Below are 27,696 nucleotides of genomic sequence, written 5' to 3' on the forward strand. Positions count from 1 at the left end.
GATACTAGTGCAGCAACGGCGGCTAAAAAGACGAGAAACTGGCATGAATTATTCAAGAACCAAAAGCGACAGAAACGATAGATTACCAACCGCGTCCATGCATACAAGACTTCTATGTCTAGGAGAAGTGCTGCGCCATGAATTTCAACACCATGCATACTTCTCGTTCAGGAGCCATTCCACGTTTTCTTCCGGATTCCCGCTCCACCTGAGAGCCGCGATGCTGTCTTTCTCGCGGTGAAATATTTCGGCGGTGGGGTCCAACAGCGCTACAGCCCTTTCAAGGAGAGGTGTTGGATTCCAGAACTTGACATGGGCCATATTCCACTCATGGGCTTCTAGCTGCGCTCGCCTGAGGATTGCAGCCATCGCTTTAATGGTTGTCTCGGTTTCCTCTGCAGAGGAGGGCTCGTTGTATACCCATCTGAGAATGTACAAGGTGTTCTCCTCTGCGGTGTTGCCGAATGTCCTATTCCAGGCACAATACACTTTGGCAGCATCATCGCCGGCGCCCTTTGCAGTGGCAATATCTCTGCCGGGAAAGAGCTTCTGGGAGTAGAACTCCTCCCTCGCCCAGTGCCACAGGTAATGATCGAAGTCTGGAACTATTGCTACTTTTGGACCAGTGGATCGCAACGAGACCGCCCGCAGGACCTCGCGCTCTTTCTCAAGAACGCTAGGGCTGCACATGCAGCGTTGAACATCGTCCGCGCGCAACACTCTGACCTTGGCCGTTGTGCTCGGAACAGAGTATTCTTCTTTTGAAATCGGAGGAAGGGCAAAGTGTGAAGATGGGTGAGGTTTCCAGCCGAATTGAGCATAAAACCTTTTCCCAATATCAGAAAACAGAATACTGAACAGCGGTCTCTCACCGTGTTCGCCTTCCGGCTGCCATGCATCCATCTTCTTGCTCAATTCCTCCAACATCCTCTTAGCGTATCCTTTTCCTCTGAATTCTGGTCTGCAATAGACACTCCCAACGCCTTGCGCTGAAACCTCTTCCACCCTCCCTCCACGAGCCACGAGTGCCCTCTTCTTGTATGTTTCACATGAGCTTAGTATGGTTCTCGCATTTTCAGGTTCTCGACGATCGACGAGAATCCAGCAGATCAATGCACCCTTAGTCAGTCGCTGTTGGAGCAGCGTGTCCTCTCGTGCGAGATACGACTCGAGATCCAAGGGACCCTTCCACTCCGTGCTGTTTAGTTTGATGGACTCGATGCGTTCCTTTGGAGTTGCCCGAACCAGCGTCAGCTCGGGAGAGTCCCCGTAGGGTAATTCGGTGTCGGCATAAGCAGCAATCATCTTCTCGGTCGAATTGTTGTGTCTCACCAGACTTTTTCGTGCGGAGGCCGGCGGCAAAGATAAGGAGGAGATTTAAGGGAACAATAGTGTTGTTTGTCAATACGCAACCGGAAGATTTGTGCTACAGTACCGTGGAGCGGGCCCAAGCCATTGATATTTGTGGGCGAACTGTACGGTGTAAGAAGAAACAATGGAACTTGCCCATCATTCTTGGAGTAGTTTCTGTTAGTCACTACCTCGTGGTTCCGATGGCAAGCGACGGCAAGCGGCTTCCGCGTGAGCTCCAGAGGTTGTACCTGCTTTTCTTGGCCAATCTCAGCTGACGTCAACCCTGGTGTCAAGTTACCATCTAATAACTGGTTAAGTTACCTATTTCGATGGTGTTCGGTATCGCTTGCCAATTCTGTACGAATAGAATCATTGTCCAGGTAGGATAGTATTCCTCCGAGCGGTCTGAGGCTCATCTGGACGAGCTTGCGTTCTTGGCGCTACTGAAGAGGCCGCAAGTCAAGATGCAAGTGTGTTTCTAATACAGTGCCTTGGCCGAAGAAGTACTAAGCCGTATTTATGTTAGTGGAAACAAGAAGATAACAGCGCTAGAGGGCAGTCTAAGAGATCTCCAATCGCGCTGAGCTCTGGATATTCACCCAAAATGCTGGCCATCACTATGAAGTGTGTAGTCCTCCTCCACACTTACGCCGTCTGGTTGTCATAGCATAAAATACTTTGCCATAATACTCTTCCTTTTGTTACGGGTAAATATACCATTTGACAGTAAAAAATGTCGTTTCCTATGTATTGAGGCTCTTTGGTGATTGAGTGGTAGCCAGGACAGGCTTAATGTGTTGCCCCTCACGTGTTCTGAGTTACAGTAGCGATTCAATGTGTCTCTTTGGCTCTTCCAAAGCTTCTCTTGTCAACAAAGTTGTCTTCACCTCCTTTCCCATTTCTTCAAATGTTCATCCTTTTATTGGTATTAAATCTCGAGCCGTCAACGTCCCGGAGAAGGCTGGGCCCACCTGGCACCAGCTTATCCAGATCCCCACATCGTCGCTTCGGCTGATCTGCATCTCGATCTCTCACTCTCCTCATCCCGGTAGCTCTCCCGCTACACAGCGGTTTATCTCGGTTGGCCCAGAGTGCGAGAAGAAATAAGGACCACGAATCTGTCTTCGTCAAATACCAACGGGGTCATGCTTCAGGAACAATCGTCCGTCGCCTTATCAAGCTCCATAATCGCTGGACTAGTTACGGACTCGGAACTTTCTCTTTGTCCATTCGATACTCCTCCCAATCTCAGGCGTCTTCATCTTTTGTGCCATTCATGACGTCCTTGGTCCAAGTATTTTTTCCCCTCACATAGTACTTAGCGGTATCTGTCAACGCCTTTTGTCGTTCATCCTTTTCTCAACCTCTACTTTTTAGGTTCTGCTATTGTTTTCCGGAGGTTTATCTTAGAATGGATCACGCCATCTACATCTCCTCATCTAGTGAAGATGGATTTAATGATGATCCATCTCTCTTCGATGAAGGCGACAATTTCCAGGAAGAGCTACCGGACGAAGAGCGGTTTGCTGCTTACCTCGACAGAGAAATTCCTGAGGAGATGTTTCCAGACAGGTTTCCCAAAAAGCAAAGGATCCATGGTCCAGGGGACGTCGCTCTCGATCAAATGCTTCGAAGCCCACTTGCATTCCGGGGCCCCGATCCTCCGCAGTCTTCAATAGCAGCGGCAGCTGACGGTACCAATATACTCTTCTTGCAGACTTTAGAGATATTTCCTGGCATCAGCCACACCTACGTCAAGGATCTGATAGCCCAAAAGACGGTGGCATTTCGGCTCGGCGCGGATCTCAAAGCACGTGGTTTTGAATTGGCGGTATTAAGAGATAGCATCTATGAGGAGATCCTCGGTCAGAAATCGTATCCTAAACAAGACAGTGAGAACGGCAAAAGGAAAAGAGAAGAGTCTAAAGAGGCCGACGTTAGCTGGGAACGTACTTTACAAAACGCAACAAACAGTCCTGAATACTTCGAGGCAGCGTAAGCCACCTATCATGATAAGAGTCATTGTTGTTGCAAACTGATCAGTTTACATAGTTCTGCTTTCCTGGGACCCGAGTTTCCATGGGTGCCGATGAGTCATATCAAGAAAGTCCTTATTGATAAGGGACGTCTTTACCATGCCTTCGTAGCTCTCTACTCTGACGATAACCTTCTTGAGCAACGAAATTATCAATATGTGAAGTTGAAAAGCCAGAGAAGTACGAACTCTCCCAAAAAGTACACCTCTCTTCGTGACACTCTTACACGTGAGATCAATGCAGCAAGAAAGCATGTAGAGAAACTGCAGAGTGAGTGGCCTGTCTACTTCCGAGCTCAACGTAATTATTCACATTGTTCCTACTAGTCACTTTGCGCAAAAAGAAGGAAGAAGAGGAGGCGGAAAAGGCGAACGAGGAGGAACACATTCAGACAGGCAGTCTCATCGAGTGCCAGTGCTGCTACGCCGATGTCCCGTCAAATCGATGTATTCCGTGCGATGGAGACGACCTTCACTTCTTTTGTTTCACGTGTATTCGCAGGTCGGCCGACAACCAAATCGGTATGATGAAATACACACTACAATGCTTCGACGTCAGCGGTTGTCAAGCTTCGTTCGATCGTCAGCAGCTTAAGGAAATATTAGGCGCAGCAGTCATGGACAAACTGGATTCCCTACAACAAGAAGACGAGATCCGGAAGGCAGGCCTTGAGGGGCTTGAGGATTGCCCCTTTTGTTCCTACAAGGCCGTCTTGCCGCCTGTGGAAGAAGACAGAGAATTCCGCTGCGAGAACTCTCAATGCAAAGTGGTTAGCTGTCGTTTGTGCAAAGAGAAAAGTCATATCCCCCAAACTTGCGAAGAATATCGGAAGGACAAGGGGCTCTCTGAAAGACACCAGGTAGAAGAGGCCATGAGCAATGCTCTAATACGAAAATGCCCCAAATGCCAGCTCAAGATTATCAAAGAGTATGGCTGCAACAAGATGCAATGTACGAAGTGCCATACTCTCATGTGCTATGTGTGCCAGAAGGATATCACGAAAGAGGGCTATGCCCATTTCGGACGCGGCGGCTGTCCCCAGGATGATATACATACGCAAGACCGTGACGACAGAGAGATTCAGAGAGCCGAGCGGGCCGCTATTGATAAGATTCTAGCAGAGAATCCGGACATATCTGAGGAGCAGATTCGAGTGGGCCATGAGAAACCAAACGCTCAAACTCGCGGAGCTCGTAGAGACCCGCGGCTGCAACCAGCAATTCAGATGCGGGATGCGATGAGAGCTATGAGGGCGGACATGGGGGGTTTCTACCCTCAACAGCACCAGCATGCTAATACAGCTGTGCAAAGACAACTCCCCGTCTACCCTCCGCCAGCTTATAATGTACCCTACCCTATGGACTATGGCACCCTGTTCAACCCGCCTTTCCCTGGCTTTAATGTCCTTCAGAGGGGTCTCCAGCCGGGCAACCTACCAGCTCAGCCTGCGGTTATGCAGCCCATGGTAGTGGGCCTGGCCAATCCTCCTGCAAACTTTCACCCACAGAACATTCAGAATATCACCGCGTTTCCCCCTCAGCAAATACTACCCCGGAATCCAAACGCAGCTTATCGTGGTGGCGGTTTCGGGCCCTTTTGAGTTCCTTTAGAGACGCAATCCAGTTCCACGTCTACCTTCTTTTACTCGACTTCACCTCATACACCTTGGGAATTTATGGCCTAAATAATTTTGGATATTCGATTCAATCTTGGTTGTTGGGATTAATCTACGTTCCGCCGTATACCCAGAACAGCGTTATTTGCCTTTCACACTGAGCGCTTCTTGTTCCAGTCTTTTTTTCCACCTCGTACTTCTACCGTCTCATTGTTTTCTAGAGAGAGTCGATACAAACACTGGTGGTACACTGACAATACTGCAACACAGCATACTATTTCGCTATTATTGTCCTTCTCCCTGAAACCGAATTTCCATACTTCTATCCCAACCGTCCAAACATCTTCAGTACCCAGAAGGCATACAACTTTCAGAACTTGGACTGCATCATACATGCGATGCGATTTTTGCATTTCTATTATATCTGCTATTAATATGTGCATAAGATCCATCTATACGAGTTTGTCTAGTACTCTCTTTAGGCACTTAGTGCGAAGCGTAATCAACTCCATCCATATGATCAACCACGGAATGCTCACTATTCACTCACCGATATAGAATATGCTTATGTCTCTCTCCTGACACACCTATACTTCAGTCAAGATGAGATAAAAATGGGAAATCCCCCTGTCCCCCCGCCAACTGAAGCGCCCTTCGCACAACCATAGCTGGCTGACGTCAATTCTTGCTGCAGGGGCCGATATCCTTTGAATTCCATACGGTTCGGGCCACACTGTTATCGACTCCAGCTATCCTATGGATGTAGACCAGCCAATAGACTACATAGCTCGATGCCAGGCAATCAATCAGACCTCGGCTACGTCTCTCCAGACGTAGAATGAACGCAAATACCCGACACTGTTCATGGTATTTGGATTTCTTCCGTACAGAACTACTCAAATTGTATAAAATACTACCTTGGGAAGCTTGTCCCCTTAGCCTCTAACCATAGGAGTACGAGTGATTATTGAGAGGCTCCAGCTCAGTTAAATGGAACCGACTTGACTCGACCTACCTTCGCACTGCGTGATGCTGTTATCGGGGGGAAGGATGGTAACGCTCATAGCTAAGGCTATATAGTTAGATTTGCTAGTAGGAACCGTGTAAGAAAACTCCGACAGGACAAGACGCGACGACAAAGTACAGGCAGTGGTATGAAAGGGAAGAACGTTGAAGGATGGAAAGGAGAAGAGAAGAGAAGAGAGAAGAGAGGAAAGGAATGTTCACGTGAGAGAAGATGAAATGGCGGAATGAAAGAGATGATGAACCTGATCTATGTAAATGCCATGCGAGTCCCAAAATTCGTCCGCTCCCCATTTTATATATTTGCACCACCTATTGGACGATGATACCAGAATTTCACTTCATCCATCATATATGTTCGATCATTGGTCACGCTAAAACAAGAAGTAATGAGGTAAAAACTGTTAAGAAACGAAGCACCCCCGAATGCTCCACAGTAGTAGAAAACTTGGCAAGCAGAAAATATGAGCAGCAAGTCAGTTCATTTATGGCGGATGCTCAGAATCCACCGGTTCGTTGAATTTCTGCCGTGCCTCTTCCACCCACAACTCGAGACGAAGTTCTCCGGCTTCTACACGACGTACCGGCACTGTTTTGGCACGGCCGTTGGACACTTTCGGGGGCGGTTGTTGCGGCCCGCCGTTCTTGAGCTTCGAAACGGAATATGGAGCCGAACATGATCGGAGATGAACTTTGCCTGGTTCCGCCACAACCCAGGTCTGTTCTTCTGTTGTGGTCCCTGCAGGGGGTAAGGCATCCTCGCGGACTTCGATGCAGACGGTAAAACTGAATTCATCATCACGAGGTAAAGGAGTCAATCGGGCGCAAGCTGATGCAAGTCTCGCAAGACAAGCACGGAATTGCGCTTCGAGGTCGAGGACTTGGGAATTATGCGGGGCACTCTTGGATGAGTCTTCCATCCTGTCTTCAAAAGTGGTGTGCACCTCCCCGGGGGGCACACGAGGGAATCCTGAGAGATCAAAGGCATATCGTTCGAGAGGCTGATTTGTGCGGGCAGATGACAAAATAATGCTGACAGCCGTTATTGTGCCTTTTAAGATCTCTGTTCCAACTGCAATTGAGGCGTCGTTTATGTAGTCACACACCTTGGGATGGCGGGACTGTCGAACGGGATAGTTGTAAGCCCGAACGGGTAAAAATGTCGCTCGCGGATAGACCGACCGGAGCCATAAAATCTGATGTACAGAGACGGTGAGGAAATTTGTAAAGGAAGCGGCCAGGGCAGCCTGATTATGAGGAGTCCGAGGTGCAGTGACCGGAGCAGAGAACGTTGTCATGGTTGTCGTCGTGGTGGCGCTCTCACTGGCTATAGGCATCGCCGTCGATGGCTCTGTTATCGATGACACGGGAAAGGGGATGTTGTCGCAATCTTGGAGAAACTGAGTGTTCCACCCTGAGGATAATCATCGCTCTGCCTTTGGATTGAATACGTGGTTAGTCGACGGTCCGTCAAGACGGGGAGGAGCGGAGGAGCGGTGGAGCGGGGGGTAAGGGAGAAGAGGCCCAGGAATGACGTGATAGGGATCCAACTGTGTAAAAAAAAAAAAAAAAAAAAAAGAAAAAAGGTCAAGGCTCAAAATTAGGCAGGATCATGGTGCTGGCCATGCTAGGTCAAGAAGGTCGAAGGGGTATGCAGTGTCCAGGAAGGAAAGGAGAAGAGGTTTACATACGTTGGGGTGGGGGGAGACGAAACAGGGAACCTCAAAGCATGGGTTATAAAAGTCGTAGCGATCGTGTCAAGTCGTGTCGGGGTATAATTCGCGATTAAGTCGGGGGGATATTAAAAGAAGGACTGCGAAGGTCGAGGGACGACGGTAGACGATAGAGTGAAGATGGAGGATGACGCTGAGTTTGATGCCGTAATCCCTCGGTGTGTCCACGGGTAATGATTATTATTAAGGCTGCTTTTTTGAGGGATGGTGTCTCCCTTCTCGGGGAATTTGTTCCTGAAAACCTTTTATAGTACTTGAATAAAGGGTTTAAGGAAGGGGTTCGCTCTTTCTTTTTTTTTTTTCTTTTTTAACTTTGAGTCAGTCTGGAAAAGAGGAGGAACTTGTGGAAGGCAGAAACAAGGAACCAATTCGGGAGGGAGGAGAGGGAGTGAGTGGGTTAAGCAAGCAGAAGGCCGAGATAGCCGGGAGCTGCACTCGGGCACCACAGGAGGCAGAGAGGGCAAACTAACAGCACGAGAAGAGGGAAAAGGGAAGAAGGAAAAGAGAGAGAGAACAGAGGAGAAAGAAATTGGACGAGGCGACTGACACTCTGGAGGGGAACAGTCGCCCTCTGGGGCCCTCGTCAGGTCAGGTTCGAGTGGAAACCAAGTCATGTCTGGTCACGTGGCTGGCGCAGATCTCAGTATACAAGCAACCTGCAATTTCCAAGCTAATCAAAATAGCACGCACACCTCCTCGATATCTAGACAAGGATTTTCTGCGGCATGAACTGAATCGAATGAATGATCCTCCTCTAGCAAAGCTAGCACTGCATTTGTGTGCTCCATGTCTCATATCTATCCCCATCTGAGGCCTCGCAAAGGGTTAGGCAAATCCTTCCGCTTTAGAAGTTTAGACCATGGCCGGATCCACATGTCTGCCCCTGCTGACTGGAGTAGAACCCAAACCTCACCTCCGACACCTGCCCTGGACGGACTGATCTGCAAAAACCATCTGCCCATCCAATGGTATTGGCAAGCAATAATAATGCAACCATCTTATACTCGCCACTGACGATGATTGATGTTGCTCACGAAGGCCTGAAGAGTAAATGCAGCAGATATCTGGACTCCCGTCATTCTGGGATACTGTTAGTCCGGATTAGTCATTGCAGGTGGCCACTGGGCACGTCCGTAATCGGCGGGGAAAGGTACGTAGGTTCCGGCTGCCCCTCCCTAGTACTAAAAGGGCCGACCAACGCAGGGCACAGACAAAGCACAAGGATTGACGTTAAGTGTGTTGTTTGGGCTGCTGAAGAACGAGCATATGGCTAGAGAAGGCAGATAGAGAGTTATTCCCCTAGGCAGAAAATGGCTTAAGCGAAACATGTTGATCTTCCTCTGTGAGCATAACCAGCGTCTATATGCAGAAAGAAGCGAAATTTCGCACAATCGTCAATGTATAAAATTTCGATTCTTGCAAACAATGTCATCAATAGTCAGTCTACTTCCGAATATCTGAGCACCTGGGTAGCAGTGAGGGGGACCTTGGAACGTGAAGAACGCTGCCCTATCCCGTACGATACCTACAGAGCTACACCGCCCCGCTGCCCCTCTCAACGCGACATCGCGGTCTCTCATTAATCGCGTCTGTAATATAGTGGCAAGTAAACACAATTTTTGTTTCATAGCCTTCCGGGCTGGTCGATACATTCATTATCATTCTGTTTGACTTTTCTACCCCTCACCGTCTCCCATCATGGAGCACGAGCTCCTCAGCCTCCTAGCCGACACGCAATCGCCGGTTGCTGATACGAGAAAAGCAGCTGAACTCAGTCTGCTTCGTCTGTACCCAAACGAAAACTTCCCTCTCTCACTCGCAGCGATTGCCTCGCATGACTCCGTGCCCACCAATCTCCGCCAATCCGCCCTCTCAGTTCTACGCACTTTTATCGCCGCAGCATGGTCCCCGAATCTGGATGAATTCCAAGGACAAATCCTGGTCAATAATGCCAACAAGGCCCAGATTCGACAAGCTCTTCTGGAGCTTGCAACAGTCATAGAAGTGTCCGAGCGAAAGGTCAAGTCTGCAGCCAGTTTTGCCGTCAGCAAGATCGCCAGCGCGGACTACCCTGAACAATGGCCTGAGCTATTACCTGCACTCCTACGGATCATCAATGACACGAATAGCACGCCCGGTGCGCTACATGGTGCCTTGAAAGTGCTGCTAGACCTGGTCGATACCGGTTTTAATGAAGAGCAGTTTTTCAGTGTCGCACGAGACCTCGTCACCACCCTATTCAACGTGGCCACCAACACATCAAGAAAGCCAATACTGAGGGCATTGGCCGTCGCTGTTTTCCGTTCGTGTCTCGATACACTTGAAATGGTTCTGGAACAACACAAGGTGGCTGTCAAGCAGTTCATGGACGAAGTTCTTGGCGGGTGGTCTCCGTTTTTCATCGAAACCCTCAAAGCTCCGTTGCCGCAGGCCCCTACCGAGCAGGAGGAATCCAAGGAGACCGAAGTCCCGTCTCAGTGGAGGGGCGTCATCGGACTGAAGTTACAAGTTGTTAAGACCCTCATGAAGATCCGAATGGTCTTCCCCGGTCTATTGGTCACCCAGAGTCCCGTCTACTTTTCGACTATCTGGACGGAATTGTCGAATTCTCAGGCAGTATATCACGAGTTCTACATCAACGATGAACGCCAGGGACGGCTTGTTGACGTGGATGACCTCCCGTATAGCCTGGATCTTCTGGTTTTGGAGGAGTTGGATTTCATTCAAAGCCTCTTGAAAGCGCCACCGGTCAAAGCAGAGTTGCAACAGCAGTTGCAGAATGCCGGGCAACCTGGGCTTTCCGCTAGTTGGTTGGCAGAGATGCTGAAGTTGGCTAGCTCTTATTCTCAAATTACATCCGAAGAAGAGGGTCTCTGGGATATTGATGTCAATCTTTTCCTTTCGGAGGAAACCTCCGTCACAGCAAACTACACCCCTCGCACCTGCAGCGGGGATCTTGTCATCAAGCTGGGAGAGTGGCTCAAAGATGCGACCACTCAAAGTCTCCTCACTTGCCTGAACGATGTCTTCTCTGATGCTTCGTCTACGTGGAAGAGCCGTGAATCGTCCCTGTTCATCCTCAATGCGCTCCTTAGAGATTTTCATGAGGTCTCACGCGATATTGCGCCGGAGCTGGCCAGTGGTTTTGGCAGCTTTATCCAATTCGCGATACAGCAGGAACAGGAACTCCTACGAGCCCGAGGCTACCTTGTGGCGGGAAGCTTGGCCAAGGTGTCCAATGTTGGCGAATCTTACCTTGAGCCAACTCTAAAAGCAGTCTCGGAGGATCCGTCAGAAGTTGTGAAGGTGGCTTGCATCCGCGCACTGCAGGATCTGCTGCCTTCGCTTTCTACCAACACGACTATCCCGCTTCAACAGACTGTAATATCCGCTGTGTCCAATTTCGTCTCTGCTCACGATCTTCGCGATTCATCCGACACCGATGACCTCAAAGTGACTCTGGCCGAGACTCTCCGTGATACGGTCATGGTCGACCCAAGCGTCGTGCTTACATCCTCTGCACTTGACGTACTGTTCAATATTGCCAGCAACGGTGCTACAAACTTCCAGTTGACCATGACTGTGACGGAGGCCTTTGAGGATATAGTCGAACATATTTCAGATCAAGGGCCTGATGCCTTTGTCCGCCTCTGCGAAAAGGTGCTTCCTTCGATAATGGGTGCGGTTGATGTCGGCAACTTGACTCAGGATATCTCGCTAACCATTTTTGCCGCGGATCTACTGCGTGCTCTGACGGAGCGAGCCCTTGAGCCACTGCCAGCAGGCTTTGTCGAGACTGTCATGCCGAAAGTGAACCGGCTCCTTCTGGATTCGCAAGACGCAGAGCTCATTCGACCTGCCACGGAGGCAATGAGACATATCCTTGCTCACGATTTTAATCAGTTCGTCGCTTGGCGTGACCCCGAAAGCGGTAAGGAGGCAACTGAAGTTGTCCTGGTGATTATCGACCGTCTTCTGGGTCCCACAGTTGATGACCATGCTGCAACCGAAGTCGGCCAACTTGCTGCTGAGCTGGTTGAGAGAGCGGGATCGGAACGGCTTGGCCCATATCTCCCGCAGCTTCTGCAGGCTGTAGCCCGGCGCCTTGCCACTGCCGAAAAGGCTCAATTTATCCAGAGTCTGATTCTCGTGTTCGCTCGGCTGACGCTTATTAGTGCGCGGGAGGTTGTTGACTTCCTCGCGCAGGTCGACATCGGCGGACAGAGCGGCTTGCCCATTGTGATGAGCAAGTGGCTGGAGAACTCGGTCAACTTTGCCGGGTACGATGAGATCAAGCAAAATATCATCGCGCTGGCGACGCTGTACAACCTTGAAGACCCTCGACTGGCGCAGGTGCAGGTCAAGGGAGACCTTATTGTGCAGGACACCGGACGAATCAAGACCCGATCTCAGGCTCGTAATAATCCTGACCGCTACACGACCGTGACAGCGCCTCTGAAGATCATCAAGGTTCTTGTAGAGGAGTTGGCGGCGGCGTCTGGCAACAAAGAGATCGACGCAGCCACGGCAGCCGCGCTGGAGGAAGAAGGCAGCGATGATGACGACGAATGGGAGGACGTGCCCGACAACACCCTCGATCTCAGCCTCGGAGTCACCAAACAAGAGCTGATGGCGTTCGGCGAGGGTGGTACTGAAGGAGTGTTTGGCGTGCGCAAGCGGGACGATGAGACACAGGCATTTTTGCTGGACTTCTTCCGCAACGCTTCCACGAAAGGCGAATTCCAGCAGCTCTTTGCAGCTTTAACGCCGGACGAGCAGGAGAAGCTGCGGAGTTTGGGTTGAATCGCGTGACTTGTGGACCGAATGGCCCTTTATTTGATGTGAATAAGCCCTACGGTCAACTATACTGATTTGAGTACATTCGCACATAATATTACGTTACGACCTACTTTTCACCAGATTTCAACAGAGGATTATTAGAGTTCAAGTTGAAGAAGATTAGGATTAGGGAGGAGGCCTCAGCGCAATTTATTAGGCGAGCCAGCCTATTGGGGAGGGCACGGCAGGGCCTGACTTTGGCTGGACTCTGGGCGAATCTGCATCTGCACCCGACAAAGTGGCTGCGGGGTTCCCAGCAGAGCCGGGGACTTGATTGTCAACGGAATAATAAGGATAGTCGAGGACACTGGATGTGTCATAAGCACTAAGGGGTGACACAGTTTGTCATGCTATGTATCATTTATTTGCTAGAGTTTGACATAAGGCGGAGAGACTGGTAAAAGGATGAATGGGGACTTGCGGCATCTGCAACAGAGCAATCCCGCCGCAGCGGTCAAATATCCCCAGTGCCTCTGTGTCGGGTCGCCAACCCCTGCGCTTCTTTTCTTCCTTATCCCTGTAAACTAGCTGCAGGCCGTCAGCCATGATTTGATTTGGTTTTGATTCCTTCCCCCAATAATATCCACATTATCCCACCCTCTTATGACGGCCCGGTTCCTTTTTCCCCCCTTCTGCCCTCCCTCCTTCTGCTCCCACCCGCATCCCGACAGCTTGGGTCCCTTTCCTTCGCCCTCCTTCCTGCTGGATCCCTCTTAGAAGCTTCCAACTGCTCGGAGCATGCCGCCGCCAAATTTCCATGAGCAGATTCAGGTCGATGTAAGTTCCCTCTTTAAATTATCTCTTCATGGGACCAGGCCACTGTCCCAGAGGATTTGTTTGAGTCCAAAGGGCGCAGGCGATCTGCCGTACCCCTCCCCACCCGCTGGCGCTTGTGTATTAACACTTCTCCAGACAAGTGACGAGGACTCACTCTACGATGTTGATTCCGTAGCTGACTCGAGTCTCTCGTTTGCATCCACTGTTCGAGACTACTATTATGAAAATGGCCGTCGGTACCATGCATACCGCTACGGCCAATACCCCATCCCCAACGATGAAGAGGAGCAGGATCGCTTGAACATCACCCACCACCTCTTCAAACTTCTGACTGGGGGCGATCTGTACCGCACTCCGCTCGCCGAACAGCCCGCCCCAAAGCGGATTCTCGACATCGGCACGGGGACAGGCGCCTGGGCGCTGGAAATGGCCGAGCAGTTTCCTGAGGCCGAGATTATCGGCACTGATTTGAGTCCTATTCAGCCGAGCTTCTCGCCGCCCAACTGCACATTTATCATCGATGACGCAGAGAGCGATTGGGCTTTTTCCAAGGATGAACCGTTTGATTACATCCACGCTCGATCTATGGGCGGTGGAATTGCCGACTGGGATAGGCTATTTCGGCAGGCTTACCACCATCTGAAACCTGGTGGTTGGCTTGAGGTCCAGGAGTTCGAGGCCGCTATACACTCCGATGATGGCACGGAGGAAAAGGCGCCGATGCTGCTGGACCTTGCTAAGAAGCTAGACGAGGCGAGCAGGAAGTTTGGCAAGCGGGTGAGCGTTGCTCCTTCGCTTGCGGGCTGGATGGATAGGGCTGGGTTTACCAACATTACTGAAGACATCTACAAGGTAGGTCATAATTTGTGTTTTTGTCAGTGAAGCTGCTTACAATCTGTAGTGTCCGGTAGGCTCATGGCCTAAGAGTCCGCGTCTCAAAGAGATCGGTCGCGTCGGCAAGGTGGCGGTAATTGAAGCCATCGAGCCATATTCATTAGCTCTCTTCACGCGAGTACTTGGTTGGAGCTACGAACGTGCCCAAGACTATGTCAACAAATGCCGCCGCGAAGCATTGAACTGTTCAGGCCATATCCACATCCTATACTATTTTGTATACGCACAACGACCTCTATGACTCTCAGACGGACGAATATTGAATGATGCATTAATTTCTCATGACTTTCCTTTCCTACATCTCGGCGACATCTTAGATTTATACAGTCTTGCAGGAAGTTTGGCGAACATTACATTCCCATTGCATTTCGAGTATATACATCGAGGCTCGCATAAGATGTACATACATACAATATTGAACCGCTATGCATGCAATAAAAAACACACTCACCCCTGCAAAGAATACCCAACGCCCTCCCCCGTTCCCATGGCCACTAAATTCGCTCTCATCTTCTCTGCCCTTTCCCCGATGCCGAACGCCGCATCCTCCCTCTGCACCCAGGCCCCAACGCCATGCTGCAACACCGCGGTCGCCCTCACCTTCTTACTGCCATCACCTCCTCCGTCCTCAGTCTCCTTGATCCCCACACTTCCATGCAACGTCAACCGCGACTCCTCGCCGCCGTCTTCCTTCGCCTTATACACTCCGCGGTGCAAGATATTACTATCGTAAAAGACCGCATCCCCTGCCTTCAACTCTACGACCAATTGCCCAGGAAGGTCATTCTCGTACGGATCTGCCGCGCGCTCCGTCTCGGTACGCACGCGGCGATGCGAGCCCGGAATCACGATCAGTGACGAGTCATCGCAGAGGGCGAGATTGTATTGCGCATGTGACTGTCTACCACCAGGGCTCTTAGACGCGAGGAGCTTCTCCTCCTCGGCTGGTGACACGGTCTCAGGTATATCGTCACGGTGCCAGCGCAGCGCGAAGTCATGCGTCTCCGGTGCGACGAGAAGGTTGAAGAGCTCCATTACTAGCATCTCGTTATCATCTTTCTTTGCTTCTCCACCGGCAGAATCCAAGCCAAGCAATTCCTCGACAACTCCCAAGATTCTGTCATCGAAATAGAACCTCGCAAAGTCCTCTCTTCCCGGCATATCGGGGTGCAGGAGGTGCTGCACCCCCCATATTCCGCCCTCGGACGCAGGAGGTGGCACGTTTGTTGGCCACGGTGGAAACTGCTTGGGAACGGTGCGGAAGTAAGGCCAGGCACCAGTTCGGGTATTAGTTGTTGCAGTTATGGCGGCTTGTTTAAGGGTTGCAAATTCCTTGGAGGAGGGCGGGAGAAGCGAGGGGATGATGACAAAGCCGTCTTTTTGAAGGGACTGGAGGTAGGTAGATGGCATTTTGTTGTAAACTGTTAGTTTGGTTGGGATGGTTGATGTTGTCGTGGTGGTTGAAGTGGAGAGAAAATCAGGAAGATATATATTACTTAAGATATACGTGAGGTGACACTGCTAGATATTGCTAGTAATACAACTGTAGTAGCTAGGTCGTATAGCTATGAAACTGACTGTCGCTGATCAAACCTACCTAGGTAACCCCGCGCAAGATAGGGTGGGGTTCACACAGATGGTGTATAATTAATGCAGCTGGAGGCTGTTTTTCGACAGCAAACAAATCGAACGCCTTTCCAAAAAAGTGAGACAGATGACAATGTTGAACAGCTTCTATTTTTCTAAACTTAGTAGCCTCGGTATATTACCATCCTTCCTGTTATAGGGCTGCAGTGGGCAGTGGGGCAGGGCATATGATTCTGAGGTCATCTTCCTCCGCTCGTGTGAGTTCAGCTTTCTTGACCAAAACAAAACTCTCGCCGCCTTCGTAACTCAGCCCACATCGTCATAATTTTTCCAAAGAGCACTTGAACTAGGCCAGTGCTTCACCATGGCTCCCCGACTGAGCTTGGGTCTGAGTACCCTGCTCGCACTGGGGCTTGTCCTGCTTCTGCTCCCCTGCCAAGTTCATGCTTTCGGTGCCGGCAGTACGCTTCGCCCACTCCTTGCCTTTGTGGAATCAGCCACAGTACAGTGCATACTGACAAGACAGACATCGCATCCATCTCAAAGGTTGAAGGCAAAAATTGGCGCCATGGAGATATTGAGGACATGCTCAAGACCATTGCCTTCATCAAGGGCCATAAATGGACCTCGAACATGGTCAAGCGGGTGTACTTTGGGAATTGGTTGAGAGATTAGTGAGTGGATTTCTGTTTTCGTTTGTTCGCCAAAGTATGGGATTATGCTAATGTTCTGTGTTGCAGCTCTCAGGCTATGGACGTCGGTACCCTCAAGAGTCTTCCCGCCGATACTATACGCATCCTTGTCTGGATTCTTTCATTCCTGTCGTTTGGCTATGCGACGGCTGAGTTTGAGGTTACGGCTGACAGACTTGGGGTTTACCGGCCGGAGGAGCATATTGAGTAAGGTCATATTCTAGAACATTTGTCGAAAGTATTAATTAACCGTTATAGCAACCCCAAAGATTATGCCGATAACCAGGATGCTCGCCAATACGACCAGCGCCTGCGCGGGCCTATTCGACAAATCGAACTCGAAATCGACCCGGAGACTGGGATGAAGAACTATATTGCCAATGAGAAAGGAGACTGGGCTACAAGTGCGGCGTATATCAAGTACAGCTTAGCTCGCAGCATTCATTATGGGAGACTGTATACTAGCGGTGGACACCGCAAGGGCAACGAGGAGGATCTTTGCGAGGCACTTCGATGCCTCGGCCAGGGTTTGCATACCCTTGAGGATTTCGCAGCGCACACAAACTACTGTGAGCTTGCCCTCCGGGAGATGGGCTTCCACAATGTGTTCCCGCACACCGGCACCCAGACCCAGATGAATATCCGCGGCCATCATGTCTATCCGTTGGTCACAGGAACTTTTGGCATGGTTGACTTCTTCCATTCGGTCCTTGGAGAGGCCTCGGATCACTTTACTCAGTCCGAGATCAACGAGATGGATATTGCGCTCGGAGATGCACAATCGAGCTCGTCGGCCAATTCTCTGAACTCCCTTACAGGGCTTTTAGGGAAGGTTCCGGGATGTGGTGATCTGGTTGCTGAGGCAGAGGCACTCAAACGCCGTTCGGAAGCTCAGCAGTCCTCAAACAGCCGCAGCGGCGCTGGCCTTGGCTACGCGGCTGGCCAGTTCACTCGCTCGTTTAACGATGGCTCGGAGCACAGCCGTGGCGTGCACGAGCAGAGCAGGGCAGATGCACCGTCAGGAGTCAACAAACCCACTGGGTTACCTGGAATGCCAGATTTCAACCCAGCGGAAACCATTGCGAAAATCTACCCTATCCTCGAATTCCGTGACAAGGTCGTCCGAAAGGTCTCGTCAATCATAGAGAAGATTCCCGGGTTGGAGGCCCTCGTCGAGAAAATCACCGAGACGCTGACAGTCTTCGTTATGTCTTTGCTTGCTCCGTTCATCCGCCCTATTATTAACGCCGCCTCCAAGTCCCTGCAAACCGGCTCTGCCGGCGTGATCGAATCCTCGGGGAAGCATCAGTTTGAGCCCTGGACTAACCCGCACTGCACTGACCCAACACATTCCATGCTGTCAAAGGACCATTTCTCCAACATTCTTAACGAGCCTGCTGGCCTCGTCGCGTCCGCCATTCTCAAGTACGTTACTCCCCGCGTACTGCACGCCTGGGAGAACATCAACATATCAGAACAGCAAGTTCTCCACGATGCCTTAGAGGTGTTCCACCACCCTGCGCTCCGGAACATGCACAATGAGGCCCATCGCACTATGTTCGAGGCCGTCCAATCCTGGGTCCACGTAATGCCAGACCGAGGCGCCAAACTCAATGATATCCTCAGCTCGGAGGGTGTCAAGACCGGGAAGAACAACGGCGGACAGGTCGGTCACGGCTCCCATTCCCACTCGCAAGGCGGTTTCCCCACCCTAGGTGGTGGTGCTGCTGCTGCACATGGTCATAGCTACGGTAGTCACAGCTATGGCCAAACATCCAGCCATAGTTACGCTCCCCACACCCAATCCCAGCAACAGCAGCAAAGCTCCAGTTCAGGGTCAGGACTTCCCTGGGAAAAGCTCTCCGACCAACTAAGCGGCCTCCCCATCCCTGGGATTTCAAATATCAATAAGCTCAGCAGTAAGCTCTCCAGCTTTGGCTTGGGAGGTTCATCCCGAGACGAAAAGGATAATACACCCCCACCGCAACAGCACCACTATGAGCCTTCGTATAACCAACAGTCTTACCCTTCCCATACCCCTCCCCCTCCACACCATCAGCCCGGAGGCTACGGCGCCCCATCTTACGACGGTGGGTACGGCCACCCGCCTCATCATCAGCAACATCATGGACATGGGTACGGACACGCACAAGCCGGGTACGGCCACCCGCCTCCTGCTTCTCAAGGATATGGACATGATTACGGTCAGGGACATCACCAGCATCAGCATCATCAACATGGCCAACACCCCCACCAACCTCCACAGGGACATGGATACGGAGGTGGAGGCGGATACGGTGGTGGTTATGGAGGCGGATATGGGTACTAGGTGATCGAGTCCTTATAGTGCGTAACGTCAAATTCCTGAAGCGATTATGGGTATGAGATATGAAAGTGAGTGCAGATTACGGCTCGGCTAGAACGGTGGGTGTGGGTTTGGTTCGACGCTTTATCGCGTCCTGTTTTTGATGTTGCTTAGCAGCTCACTGCAGCTCCTTAAGCGCTTACCAATAAGTGATGAGATCATGGCGAAGCTGGAAGAGATTTGTTTATTCATAATACAAAGGGTATATGATAGACTGATGTTTATGTGTTTCTGCAAAAAGGTATAGCATCGTCTTCCGCAAGAAGACTGATCAAGCGAGCAGCTAGCTTGTAGTAAGTCTATAAAATGGTATTATACGGAACCCAGAACGCCATGATGCCGACTTCTCCCCATCCTTCACCATATGTGAGTGGAGAAAAAAATCACAATTTCGTCCCTTCCCTTCCTGTATCACTTAACCTCCGTGGCCTCAGTAACCCGTAACCAGGGGCAGGCCCACTACTACTCGAACTCGCCCCTGCACCCGCAGCCGAATGTGTCCCGGCCCTCGCTTCACTATTGTTCTGCGCCCGCTGGCCTTGGTGTAGCCGTGGATTCATAAGCCATTGGACCTGCATGCGGATACTACCCACTGCGGCATTCGTATGCGCCATGTCCTCCTTGAGGCGGAGGCATTCGTTCATGATTGCCATGCTTGCGCGTGCGTCGAGATCTGTAATAGCATGTGATAGTTGTGCGACCTCTTCGCGGAGGGATTCGTGAAGGGAGAGGAGGTAGGTTGTAGCATTTGTAAGTGAGCTGGTAGACGCGTCGGTGTCAGTCGGAAATGCACTAGAGGGGTTTGAAGTGTCGGCGACGGCCGATGTAGAGGATGCATTTTCGTCATTATTGTTATTGCTATGGTGGGCGGAAAAGGCGCGTGAGGATTCGACGAGGGTTGAGCGGATGGAGGCGAGCCCGTCATCGAGAATTTCGTTGCGCTGTTGGAGGTGGCGAACTGTGAGTTCCATTGAGTCGAGTCGGGCGTTTTGGGCTTCGAAGTACGGGCCTATTGATATAAGGGGACAGCTCTGCTCGTGGGTTCCTAGTTCTGCACGCTTCATTCTGATGGAACAACCGTATTTGGATGCGGCGCAAGGGTGAACTGCTTCAGGGCAGGAATCGATATGCTCTCGGAGCGCTTTTCGAAAGACGGTTACCTGGCAATCCGGGCAGGTTGTTTTGAGGCTAGGGCATAGTTCTTTTACGTGCTCCTTCAGTAGAGTTAGCCTTCGATATATGCAGATCTGACCGGGATATATTCTGTACCTCATAATCCTGCTCCATAATGTCCGCGTCGCAGCGCAGACATTTGTGGAGTTCATGCATACATTTATTCTCCGGACTAAGGTCCTTCTTACGAGTTTTCTCATCGCAGGAAGGACTCGGGCAGTCCATCAACTTATACCCGCAGTACTTGTCTGCGTGGGATTGAATATGGCCCCTCGGAACAACCTCCTTGCACCCTTGACGCGAAAACGGACACCGCACCGGAAGATCATCGCACATGTTGGTCAAGAGTCGGGGAACGTTCAGATAGACATCCCGCGTAGGAGTGCGGCATGTGGGACAGGTGAAGTCGTCTCGGCCGGGAGCAAAAGTTCTGATAGCAAAGTTCAAGCACGTCTGGCAGAACACATGGTCGCATCCTAGGCGCACTGGTCGGATGAAAGGGCAGTGACAGATTGGACACATGAGATGGTCATCATAGTCAGAGATGTACTCGAGTCCACGCAGGTCGATGAGCCCGTCCTGGTCGCTGCCCACCTCCATGGCGAGGAACTGATCGAGCTTCATGACGAAAGCAAGGAAACCGCGCTTCCTCTTGTATTTCTATAGTATACTGGTAATGACTCCCCTGCGACGGGGAGATGTGTCTCAAGGGATCGTCCGCTGGAATGTCGTGTTGGTTGGGGTTTGAAACAATAGCTTCGAGTGACAGCACATGAGTGTCACACGGTGGCTGGAATGGAGGGCAGACGTCGCGACCAAGCAGATCAGCGTTCGTTCAGCAGCGTTATTCGAAGGCGAACCAGCGGGAATGAGAGCGAGTGGAATTTGATCGGCGTGGTCGAGGAGGAGGTCGGAGGTGGACTGGACAGGAGCGGGAGTTGAAGCGGGATTGCGGGGAGGCGAGAACCGTCATCTTCTGCTTGGATGGGTATTCCAAGTTAGACATCGAAAGTGCCTGCATCGGGCGCAATAGATCATCCAAATTTCAGTCAAGATAGATATATTCATTAGTGATACTTTATCAGCCTCTTCTTGTTCTGTTCGTCAACATTCTCGACTCTCGTGCCATCTGCCGGTCGCAACTTAGCGCTGAAACTCCTCCGCAGTTGCCTATCGTCACTCATCAGCCACTTCATCCATCTCTGCTACCTCGACATCCTCCCCTGCATCAGCGGCCATCATTGTCTGACTTCTCAGAATGCCAAATCCTTCACAGCTCTTCCTCCTTGCTGATCACATCAAGCTCTCACTCCTAGAACGCGAGCGGGCCATCTCGCTGAGTCTAGAACCCAACAGCCAGGATGGCGAGATATCCCGTTCCCTCGAGTCCCTGCGAGAAGGCATCGAAAGTGTCGAAGCGAACGTTAAGCGACTAGAAGAATCAAATGATGAAGAGGCTGCCGATATAAAAGATCAGCTCATGCATCTCCGGTCGCAGTACAGCGATTTATCGTCGCAATTCCGCGGTCCCACCAGTTCATCCGTCGAGGGCGATAGCAATGATCGGTCAGATTCAGCATCGCCGCAATTTACCAACGTCAAGGGCCGCTCGCCGGATTTGAAGCAGCCTGTTCCGCAGCATCCGTCGTCTAAATCTGTTCGCTTCATGGACGACTCCGTCGCTGCTGAGGAGGATCTCAACCGTCGCAACCTGTTCCAGCCGTACCGAGACTCACCGTCGCCCGAAGGCGTGGATACGTCTGATATGTCGAATCAACAAATCTACGACCACCATGAGCGGGTAATGCGGGAGCAGGACGAGCAGCTCGATCGATTAGGCGAGTCGATCGGGAGACAGCATCAGCTGAGTATTCAGATTGGAGACGAGCTCGACGGCCATGTGGCGCTGCTGGACGAGATGGATGGCACTGTTGACCGGCATCAGAGCAGATTGGATAACGCCCGTCGGCGCATCGACAAGATCCGCAGGAGTGCTGGAGAGAATTGGAGCATGATGACGATCATCGGACTGATTATCATTCTTGTTATCCTGATCGTCCTGTTGAAATGAGTTCTCTCACAACACTGCTACACCCTCTTGTCATATTCAGTTATCCTATCTAGCCGGCGCGATGGCGTAGTTTCTTTCATATCTTGGGTTAGAGTCACGCTAACACTCTTTGGACAGTGGGACGGCGTTGAGGTACCAACTTTGCGGCATTACACTTTATATATATCCGTCTTTAGTTTTACAATTCTGCTAAGCATATCTTTGAGCAGACCTATAGTACTACTAAAGTATGTTCAGATGTACCTTGGCTTTAAGTTCATTGCTATGTTTAGAAAGACTGGAAAGTCCCTCCTAGCCATATAGTGCACGGTACAAGAGTGAAACCAGAACAATAAGAAATCTCTAATGCTAAGCACCAGGCCCAGCCATTTTACGCCTTTTGATTAGGCTCGTTCTTCGTCTTATCTTGTAGGTCAACGAAGCTATCCTTACTGTCGACCTCTCCCCGGTCAGCTTTGACCTGTTACATTCGTTAGCATGTTAAACTCCACTCGACGTACAACGACTGCTGATTCATGATGAAGGACGGAGGACGATGGTAACGATCAAGGTATACCCACCGAGGCTTCGCTGCTACTAGCAAGGTTCTGGTTCCACTTCCCCTGTCCCTCTTTCTGCCTCTTAATCTGAGCCTGCTTCTCTTGCTCGTAGTGGTCCTTTAACTGGTCGTTGCCTGGGCCTTAGATGTCAGATAAGAGTCAGTAGGCGCATTCGGCGCGGTAGAGTGCTGTCAAGTACTGGGGTGGCTGAAGGCAGATGAAGGGTTGGGAATTGACGTACTGCGGTCATCGTCCTCCTTCAGGCCTGAACGAGCTGCAGATGTGTGGAATGCGGGAACTGTGGCTCGGGGGAGGATTGTTGCCCGGGCGCTGGAGAGGCGGGTTGTTGCGCGGATGGAAGGGAGGAAGGTCATTTTGAATGTGGATTGGTTCGAATCTAATTTCAGGTGTGAGCAAGCTTGCTAGAGCGCTTGTTGGGGTGGTGCCTAGATAGTAGCTCACATGTGTTGTAGATGGAATGTGATGAGACTTGAAAGGTCGTTGATATGCGGAGAAAGTCTGTTAATTTGCAGCTCTTTGCTCTTTAAAACGGCCGCGAAAGCTCCACGAATTCAATTGCTCAATGTCCCCTGGACGTCATTTTTGCTGCCGACTGGCCAACCAGGCCTGCTGGATTTGAGGATGGACAGTGACGTCATGAATACTCATTTGCCAGGCCATGTTACCATGGCTTTCACGACAAACTTCACCTGCGGCTGGGCTATGGTAACCGAGGTAATATCTTAATAATTCTCGGGGTAAGGGACCGGAGGATGATCGTTCAGGATCTTAAGATATCTTGTTTTTGAGGTGTTTCGAGTTTATAGAGGTTGGCTTTGCGGGGTGAATGGTAGATACGCCCTAACGGCAGGGGCGTTTAGTTTTGCTTACAATAAATGAGATACAAAGGTCGACGAGCAATTTTATTTTCGTCTTACTAACTGCGAGTAATAGCTTTAGGCAGTTGTGTACGCAAGGGTTGTAGTTCTAGTTTAAGAGAATGATCCAATGCGTGATGGTCGGTAAAATGTATGGTGACATATATCTTTACCAGGCTTGCGATAACACTAACTATTGAGAAATATACTACGTCTAATATTAGAAAATGGACAGGTACACTGCCGATTGGTTTTCATGGCCTAGTGGTCACCTAGGACATTGACATCGACCGATTATGGCCCAACAACGGCAGCATGTGCAGCTTGACTAATGAATATGCTTGTTGGCCGCTACAATCATTGTTCTACTGAGTCACGGTATCGGAGTCAACAAACGATATCTGAGACAAGCGATGGATCGAATCAAACGACAACCTAAAGAATAGGTACTTCATCAAGGCTATACCACGGAACCATTCATTGAACGCTAATCCAGTCGATGGATTTTACAGCCAGTTAACCTACCAATAGGGAAGGTGTGTTACCAGTCCCAACCATATACACGAACAGAAACAGAAAGTAATGGCCAGACAAGACATATGCAAGATATCAAACGTCGCAAGCCTTCCGAAACAAATTTAACAAATCCCAACCAATGCAAGACGTATATCGTTCCCGCCTTCTAGATCCTTGTAAAGCATAAAATTCCGTCCCACCCAAAATTTGTACCCAGGCCAAACCCCCGAAGAAACATGGCTAAACCACTAAGCGAAACTTCGCAAAGCCGCCAGAATACTCCAAGAAAAACAACTCCGTGTCCCCCAAATGGCAAAATCGCCGCTTTCTATACATCATCGCCGGCCTGAACCCCGCGGCCAATAAATAAGTAATTTGGTTTTCCCTAACCGAGAGTAGAAAAACAAGGTATCGCTGGAGAATGCAAGAATCGAATCGCAGGGCGCCGTCGCTCGCAGGTAGTCGAAGAAAGCATAAATCTAGGAAATCGTGATCGGAGGGTGTATGTACAAACAAAAACAATGTATCCTTTTATGCTCCGCGGATTCGTGAATCAAAAAAAGGCGAGTTTAGGTTGATCGTTATAAGAGTCGAGTCGTGTCAAACGATTAGAGAAGCAAACAGTGAATATTATGACCCGCGGTTAGGGAGACCGATGATGCAGAAGCTGAGCGAAATCGAAAAACAAATTGTGGGTGGACGTGTGGCTCTTGCCAGCAAAATGGCGGCTCGGCGTGCTAGCCTTTACCACCGACGCTGAGCGTTCTGCATCTGACCCGGAGAAATGGAGTTGGGTGGGCTGGTCAGGGTCATCCCGGTGTTGGGGTTGATGATTGGAATGACTTTGCGGGTGCGAGCAGCCGAAGGTTGCTGAAAGCTCGCTTGATTATAGTTACCAGTGACCCCTGAGTGGAGGTACGTATTGGAAGAAGCGGGAGACAAAGAAATCGACGGCGTAACCTGCTGAACGGGCTGGATCTGATGCTGGATTGGCGACGTGTCAGGCGAGCCACTGGAGAGAGACGAACGATCCGAGGAAGCAGAGTGGATTGAGTGCAGCTGAGTTCATGTCAATAAGAGATCTCTACTGAAAGAGGCCATCAAATCTCAAGGGGAGACTCAGGGCAAGCGATAACATACATCGTCCTCAGTCAGGAGACCCGGACAGAACTCTAGATCGTCGTCCAGATCGAAAGACCGCCCAGCTTCGAACCTGGCACGGAACGCAGTTACGGAGGGAGCTTCCGCCAACTCCCTCATACTCTTGACACCACGAAATTGACGTTGGGTGTTTTGAGCAGCCATCTTTGGACCTCTCCGGGAGCGGCTTCCATGGTGGTTATTCGACGTTTGCAGATGAGCGGTGGCACCGTGGTGAGCGGCCTGGTGGTGCTGTTGGTGCTGTCCGTAGAAGAAAGTTGACATCTTGGCGGCGGCGAATTAAAGGCGAGGAGCAAGCAATAAGCACGTTTCGGTCGTTGAGATGGTCAATGTACAGATAGATAGTGGATACAAGCAAGGACCAGAGTCGGAGACCTTGAGCTTTTGAAGAAAATGGAAAGAAATATGGCAAGGAGGTAGTTGGGTGCGAACGGGGAATATTCTGTAGAAGGAGAATATACTAACGCAGGGGATGAAAGAAGGAAGAATAGTAAAAGAGCTGAGGAAAAGTGAACGGTGGACGGTTGGGTTGCTATTTTACTGTGGGATGGAGAACGATTGAAGGCGGGAAAGAAAGGATGCGAGTTTGAGAGGAGGCGAGGAAGAGGGGCTTCAAGTCGCTGGGGCTGAGGTCACCTGCACCCATAAAGGGTGGCCAACCAGAGTCTCCAGAGCAGAACCTTAGTGGCGACAATCTGAACCTATTAGGGCTCATAATTTAGCGCTAAGTGGGACCCTTTGCAGTTTCGAGACTAGGAGGCGAGGAGCGGTGCAGGTATTAGCGCTGGGCGTACTATTAATTATTGGGGGCTTGGAGCTAATGGTACGTTCATCACAGAAGCTAGCGTTTTTGTAGTTAGACTAGATCTCAACTTGGTTGAAGAGTCATAAAGGTGCAAAGTCGGTGGCTGCCGGCTTACTAGTAAGGCTGCCAACTGTCCGCCTATGATCTCCGCCTATCATCTCCTTCTTGAGAAGCCGAAGATCTGAGGAAGAAATTACTATTCTCTGCTGCGCAGCGCATTAATGCAGGAGACCATGGTATGATTGTACAGCCTCGCAATTGGCGATTGAGGGGGCGGGTCACCTAACAGAGCACGGTTACAAATAACAAAGGGATGCAAGAACTCTTCAAGGTTACAAGCGCTGATTCCAATCTATCATAATTGAAGTCTCGAACACCGTCTTCTGAGCCACTGGAATGGTTGACTATGTTACTCAAAATCGGTGAGCAGGGCCTTGGAGTATGAAGACCGTCGGATTCTGAAACCTGAATCATGCGGCAGACAATTCCGAGGATAGGCACGGCATGTGCTGGCAATTTGCACCACGACCAGAACAGTCAATGATTTGCAGGGAAATGATCTGAGCCCCGCCTAAGACAATCAGATGTCATCGATGATTTGCTCCCAACGTTCCCCATAACTTCCCATGGAACCGTGCGACGTGGCTGAAAACATTGGCGCGCATCGCTCCATCCGGAGTACATTCTGGAAGAACGGCGCCTAGTAATACTAAGTGATACCTCGACGGTTTTCAGAGGGTTTGAACTCAATGACTTAAATGACGAGACAGACATGGTTGCATGTTGATTAGAACAGCTTCCCCAGCTTACAGGAGCTCACTCCGCATTGGGAATTACTCCTGTCAACAATTGCAGAGTATGACAGGATAGTAAGACCTAATTTCTCACGGTACAAGGGATCATGGAATGACAGGAAACATCCGAAAATCGGTGATATTCAGCCAGTCATGCACAAGCCACAATTGTGGCTCTGCTGCTTTGTGTCTTTTTGTGTTCCGGACTCTTGGACTCTCGTAGCAAACTAATTGCCTGCGCCTCGTTTCTGTAATCGAGACATCAGATAATATCACTATCGCGGAACAAAAGGCATGTTGAGCTCATACAGCGTAATCACTGTTGTCATTCCTTGGGAGCGTCTCCATCGGCATCAGCGGAGTATCACCTTCCGTACATGTCCCATGCGCCTCATTCATTCCGTTCCCAACTGCAGCCCTACCAAAACAATTACATAATTCTAGTGGAGCATGGATAGCGTTATGGATGGAACAAGATTATCCCTTCGTTCGTCAGTAGTGCCCCAGCAAAGAGTACCTACATAGAGCCTTAACAATCCCGTGACGTATAATTGACCTACTCTGTCGCAGTACGGACAGGGGAGAGCCTGCTAGCGACTATCACAACAGGTGACTACTCTATACGATAACCTCGAGTGGCGAAGGCAGCCGCCCCACATCCGTCTTGGTTAGTGATGCGCAATAAGTGTCGTTACCGTGAGTTCTTATCATCAAAGCCTCGATGAGTTTGGAATTGCCTGGTGCCCAGCTCTTAGCGTTTTCTTGAGGGTGACGTTGAGTTTCATCTTTCCACTATAGAGCTGGTGAGCTCAGCATAAGAAGTGGAAGGATCTCAATTGTAAGGG

The 27,696-nt window shown here is 50.4% G+C and overlaps 10 protein-coding genes across 10 annotated transcripts; 5 read left to right on the forward strand and 5 right to left on the reverse strand.

The window, feature by feature from the left end:
* Positions 1-113: 113 nt before the first annotated feature.
* Positions 114-1,533, reverse strand: BDW70DRAFT_59180 (uncharacterized protein). Its single transcript, XM_073744352.1, has one exon. The coding sequence runs from the start codon at positions 1,303-1,305 to the stop codon at positions 145-147; it is 1,161 nt and encodes a 386-aa protein (XP_073595434.1). The 5' UTR covers positions 1,306-1,533; the 3' UTR covers positions 114-144.
* A 701-nt stretch (positions 1,534-2,234) lies between these two features.
* Positions 2,235-5,453, forward strand: BDW70DRAFT_137453 (E3 ubiquitin-protein ligase RNF216). The gene is made up of 3 exons (XM_073737039.1): positions 2,235-3,348; positions 3,406-3,659; positions 3,716-5,453. Exons 1-3 carry the CDS (start codon positions 2,765-2,767, stop codon positions 4,987-4,989), a joined length of 2,112 nt encoding a protein of 703 aa, XP_073595435.1. The 5' UTR covers positions 2,235-2,764; the 3' UTR covers positions 4,990-5,453.
* A 551-nt stretch (positions 5,454-6,004) lies between these two features.
* On the reverse strand, positions 6,005-7,563 carry BDW70DRAFT_137454 (putative mitotic spindle checkpoint protein (Mad2B)). Its single transcript, XM_073737040.1, has one exon. The coding sequence runs from the start codon at positions 7,362-7,364 to the stop codon at positions 6,513-6,515; it is 852 nt and encodes a 283-aa protein (XP_073595436.1). The 5' UTR covers positions 7,365-7,563; the 3' UTR covers positions 6,005-6,512.
* Positions 7,564-9,327: 1,764 nt separating this feature from the next.
* Positions 9,328-12,881, forward strand: BDW70DRAFT_137456 (putative importin beta-5 subunit). Its single transcript, XM_073737041.1, has one exon. It carries the CDS (start codon positions 9,459-9,461, stop codon positions 12,561-12,563), a length of 3,105 nt encoding a protein of 1,034 aa, XP_073595437.1. The 5' UTR covers positions 9,328-9,458; the 3' UTR covers positions 12,564-12,881.
* A 403-nt stretch (positions 12,882-13,284) lies between these two features.
* Positions 13,285-14,551, forward strand: BDW70DRAFT_137457 (class I SAM-dependent methyltransferase). The gene is made up of 3 exons (XM_073737042.1): positions 13,285-13,376; positions 13,512-14,228; positions 14,278-14,551. The coding sequence occupies exons 1-3, from the start codon at positions 13,338-13,340 to the stop codon at positions 14,509-14,511; spliced, it is 990 nt and encodes a 329-aa protein (XP_073595438.1). The 5' UTR covers positions 13,285-13,337; the 3' UTR covers positions 14,512-14,551.
* A 68-nt stretch (positions 14,552-14,619) lies between these two features.
* BDW70DRAFT_137458 (phytanoyl-CoA dioxygenase family protein) lies at positions 14,620-15,717 on the reverse strand. Its single transcript, XM_073737043.1, has one exon. The coding sequence runs from the start codon at positions 15,678-15,680 to the stop codon at positions 14,718-14,720; it is 963 nt and encodes a 320-aa protein (XP_073595439.1). The 5' UTR covers positions 15,681-15,717; the 3' UTR covers positions 14,620-14,717.
* A 504-nt stretch (positions 15,718-16,221) lies between these two features.
* On the forward strand, positions 16,222-18,882 carry BDW70DRAFT_150753 (Het-C domain-containing protein; the record flags this gene model as incomplete). The annotated part of the gene is made up of 6 exons (XM_073739202.1): positions 16,222-16,318; positions 16,384-16,531; positions 16,598-16,756; positions 16,808-18,643; positions 18,703-18,706; positions 18,736-18,882. 6 exons carry the CDS (start codon positions 16,222-16,224, stop codon positions 18,880-18,882), a joined length of 2,391 nt encoding a protein of 796 aa, XP_073595440.1.
* Positions 18,883-21,031: 2,149 nt separating this feature from the next.
* BDW70DRAFT_137461 (syntaxin family protein) lies at positions 21,032-22,400 on the forward strand. The gene has a single exon (XM_073737044.1). It carries the CDS (start codon positions 21,346-21,348, stop codon positions 22,156-22,158), a length of 813 nt encoding a protein of 270 aa, XP_073595441.1. The 5' UTR covers positions 21,032-21,345; the 3' UTR covers positions 22,159-22,400.
* BDW70DRAFT_137462 (uncharacterized protein) lies at positions 22,355-23,130 on the reverse strand. Its single transcript, XM_073737045.1, has 3 exons — positions 22,939-23,130; positions 22,719-22,837; positions 22,355-22,618 (listed from the first exon to the last, which is right to left on the reverse strand). The coding sequence occupies exons 1-3, from the start codon at positions 23,069-23,071 to the stop codon at positions 22,529-22,531; spliced, it is 342 nt and encodes a 113-aa protein (XP_073595442.1). The 5' UTR covers positions 23,072-23,130; the 3' UTR covers positions 22,355-22,528.
* A 1,705-nt stretch (positions 23,131-24,835) lies between these two features.
* Positions 24,836-25,516, reverse strand: BDW70DRAFT_160559 (DUF4452 domain-containing protein; the record flags this gene model as incomplete). The annotated part of the gene is made up of 2 exons (XM_073740860.1): positions 24,836-25,150; positions 25,232-25,516. 2 exons carry the CDS (start codon positions 25,514-25,516, stop codon positions 24,836-24,838), a joined length of 600 nt encoding a protein of 199 aa, XP_073595443.1.
* Between the last annotated feature and the right edge of the window lie 2,180 nt (positions 25,517-27,696).

Source organism: Aspergillus foveolatus, assembly GCF_047715535.1.
Source record: "Aspergillus foveolatus strain CBS 279.81 unplaced genomic scaffold BDW70scaffold_28, whole genome shotgun sequence".
Lineage (NCBI taxonomy): Eukaryota > Fungi > Ascomycota > Eurotiomycetes > Eurotiales > Aspergillaceae > Aspergillus > Aspergillus foveolatus.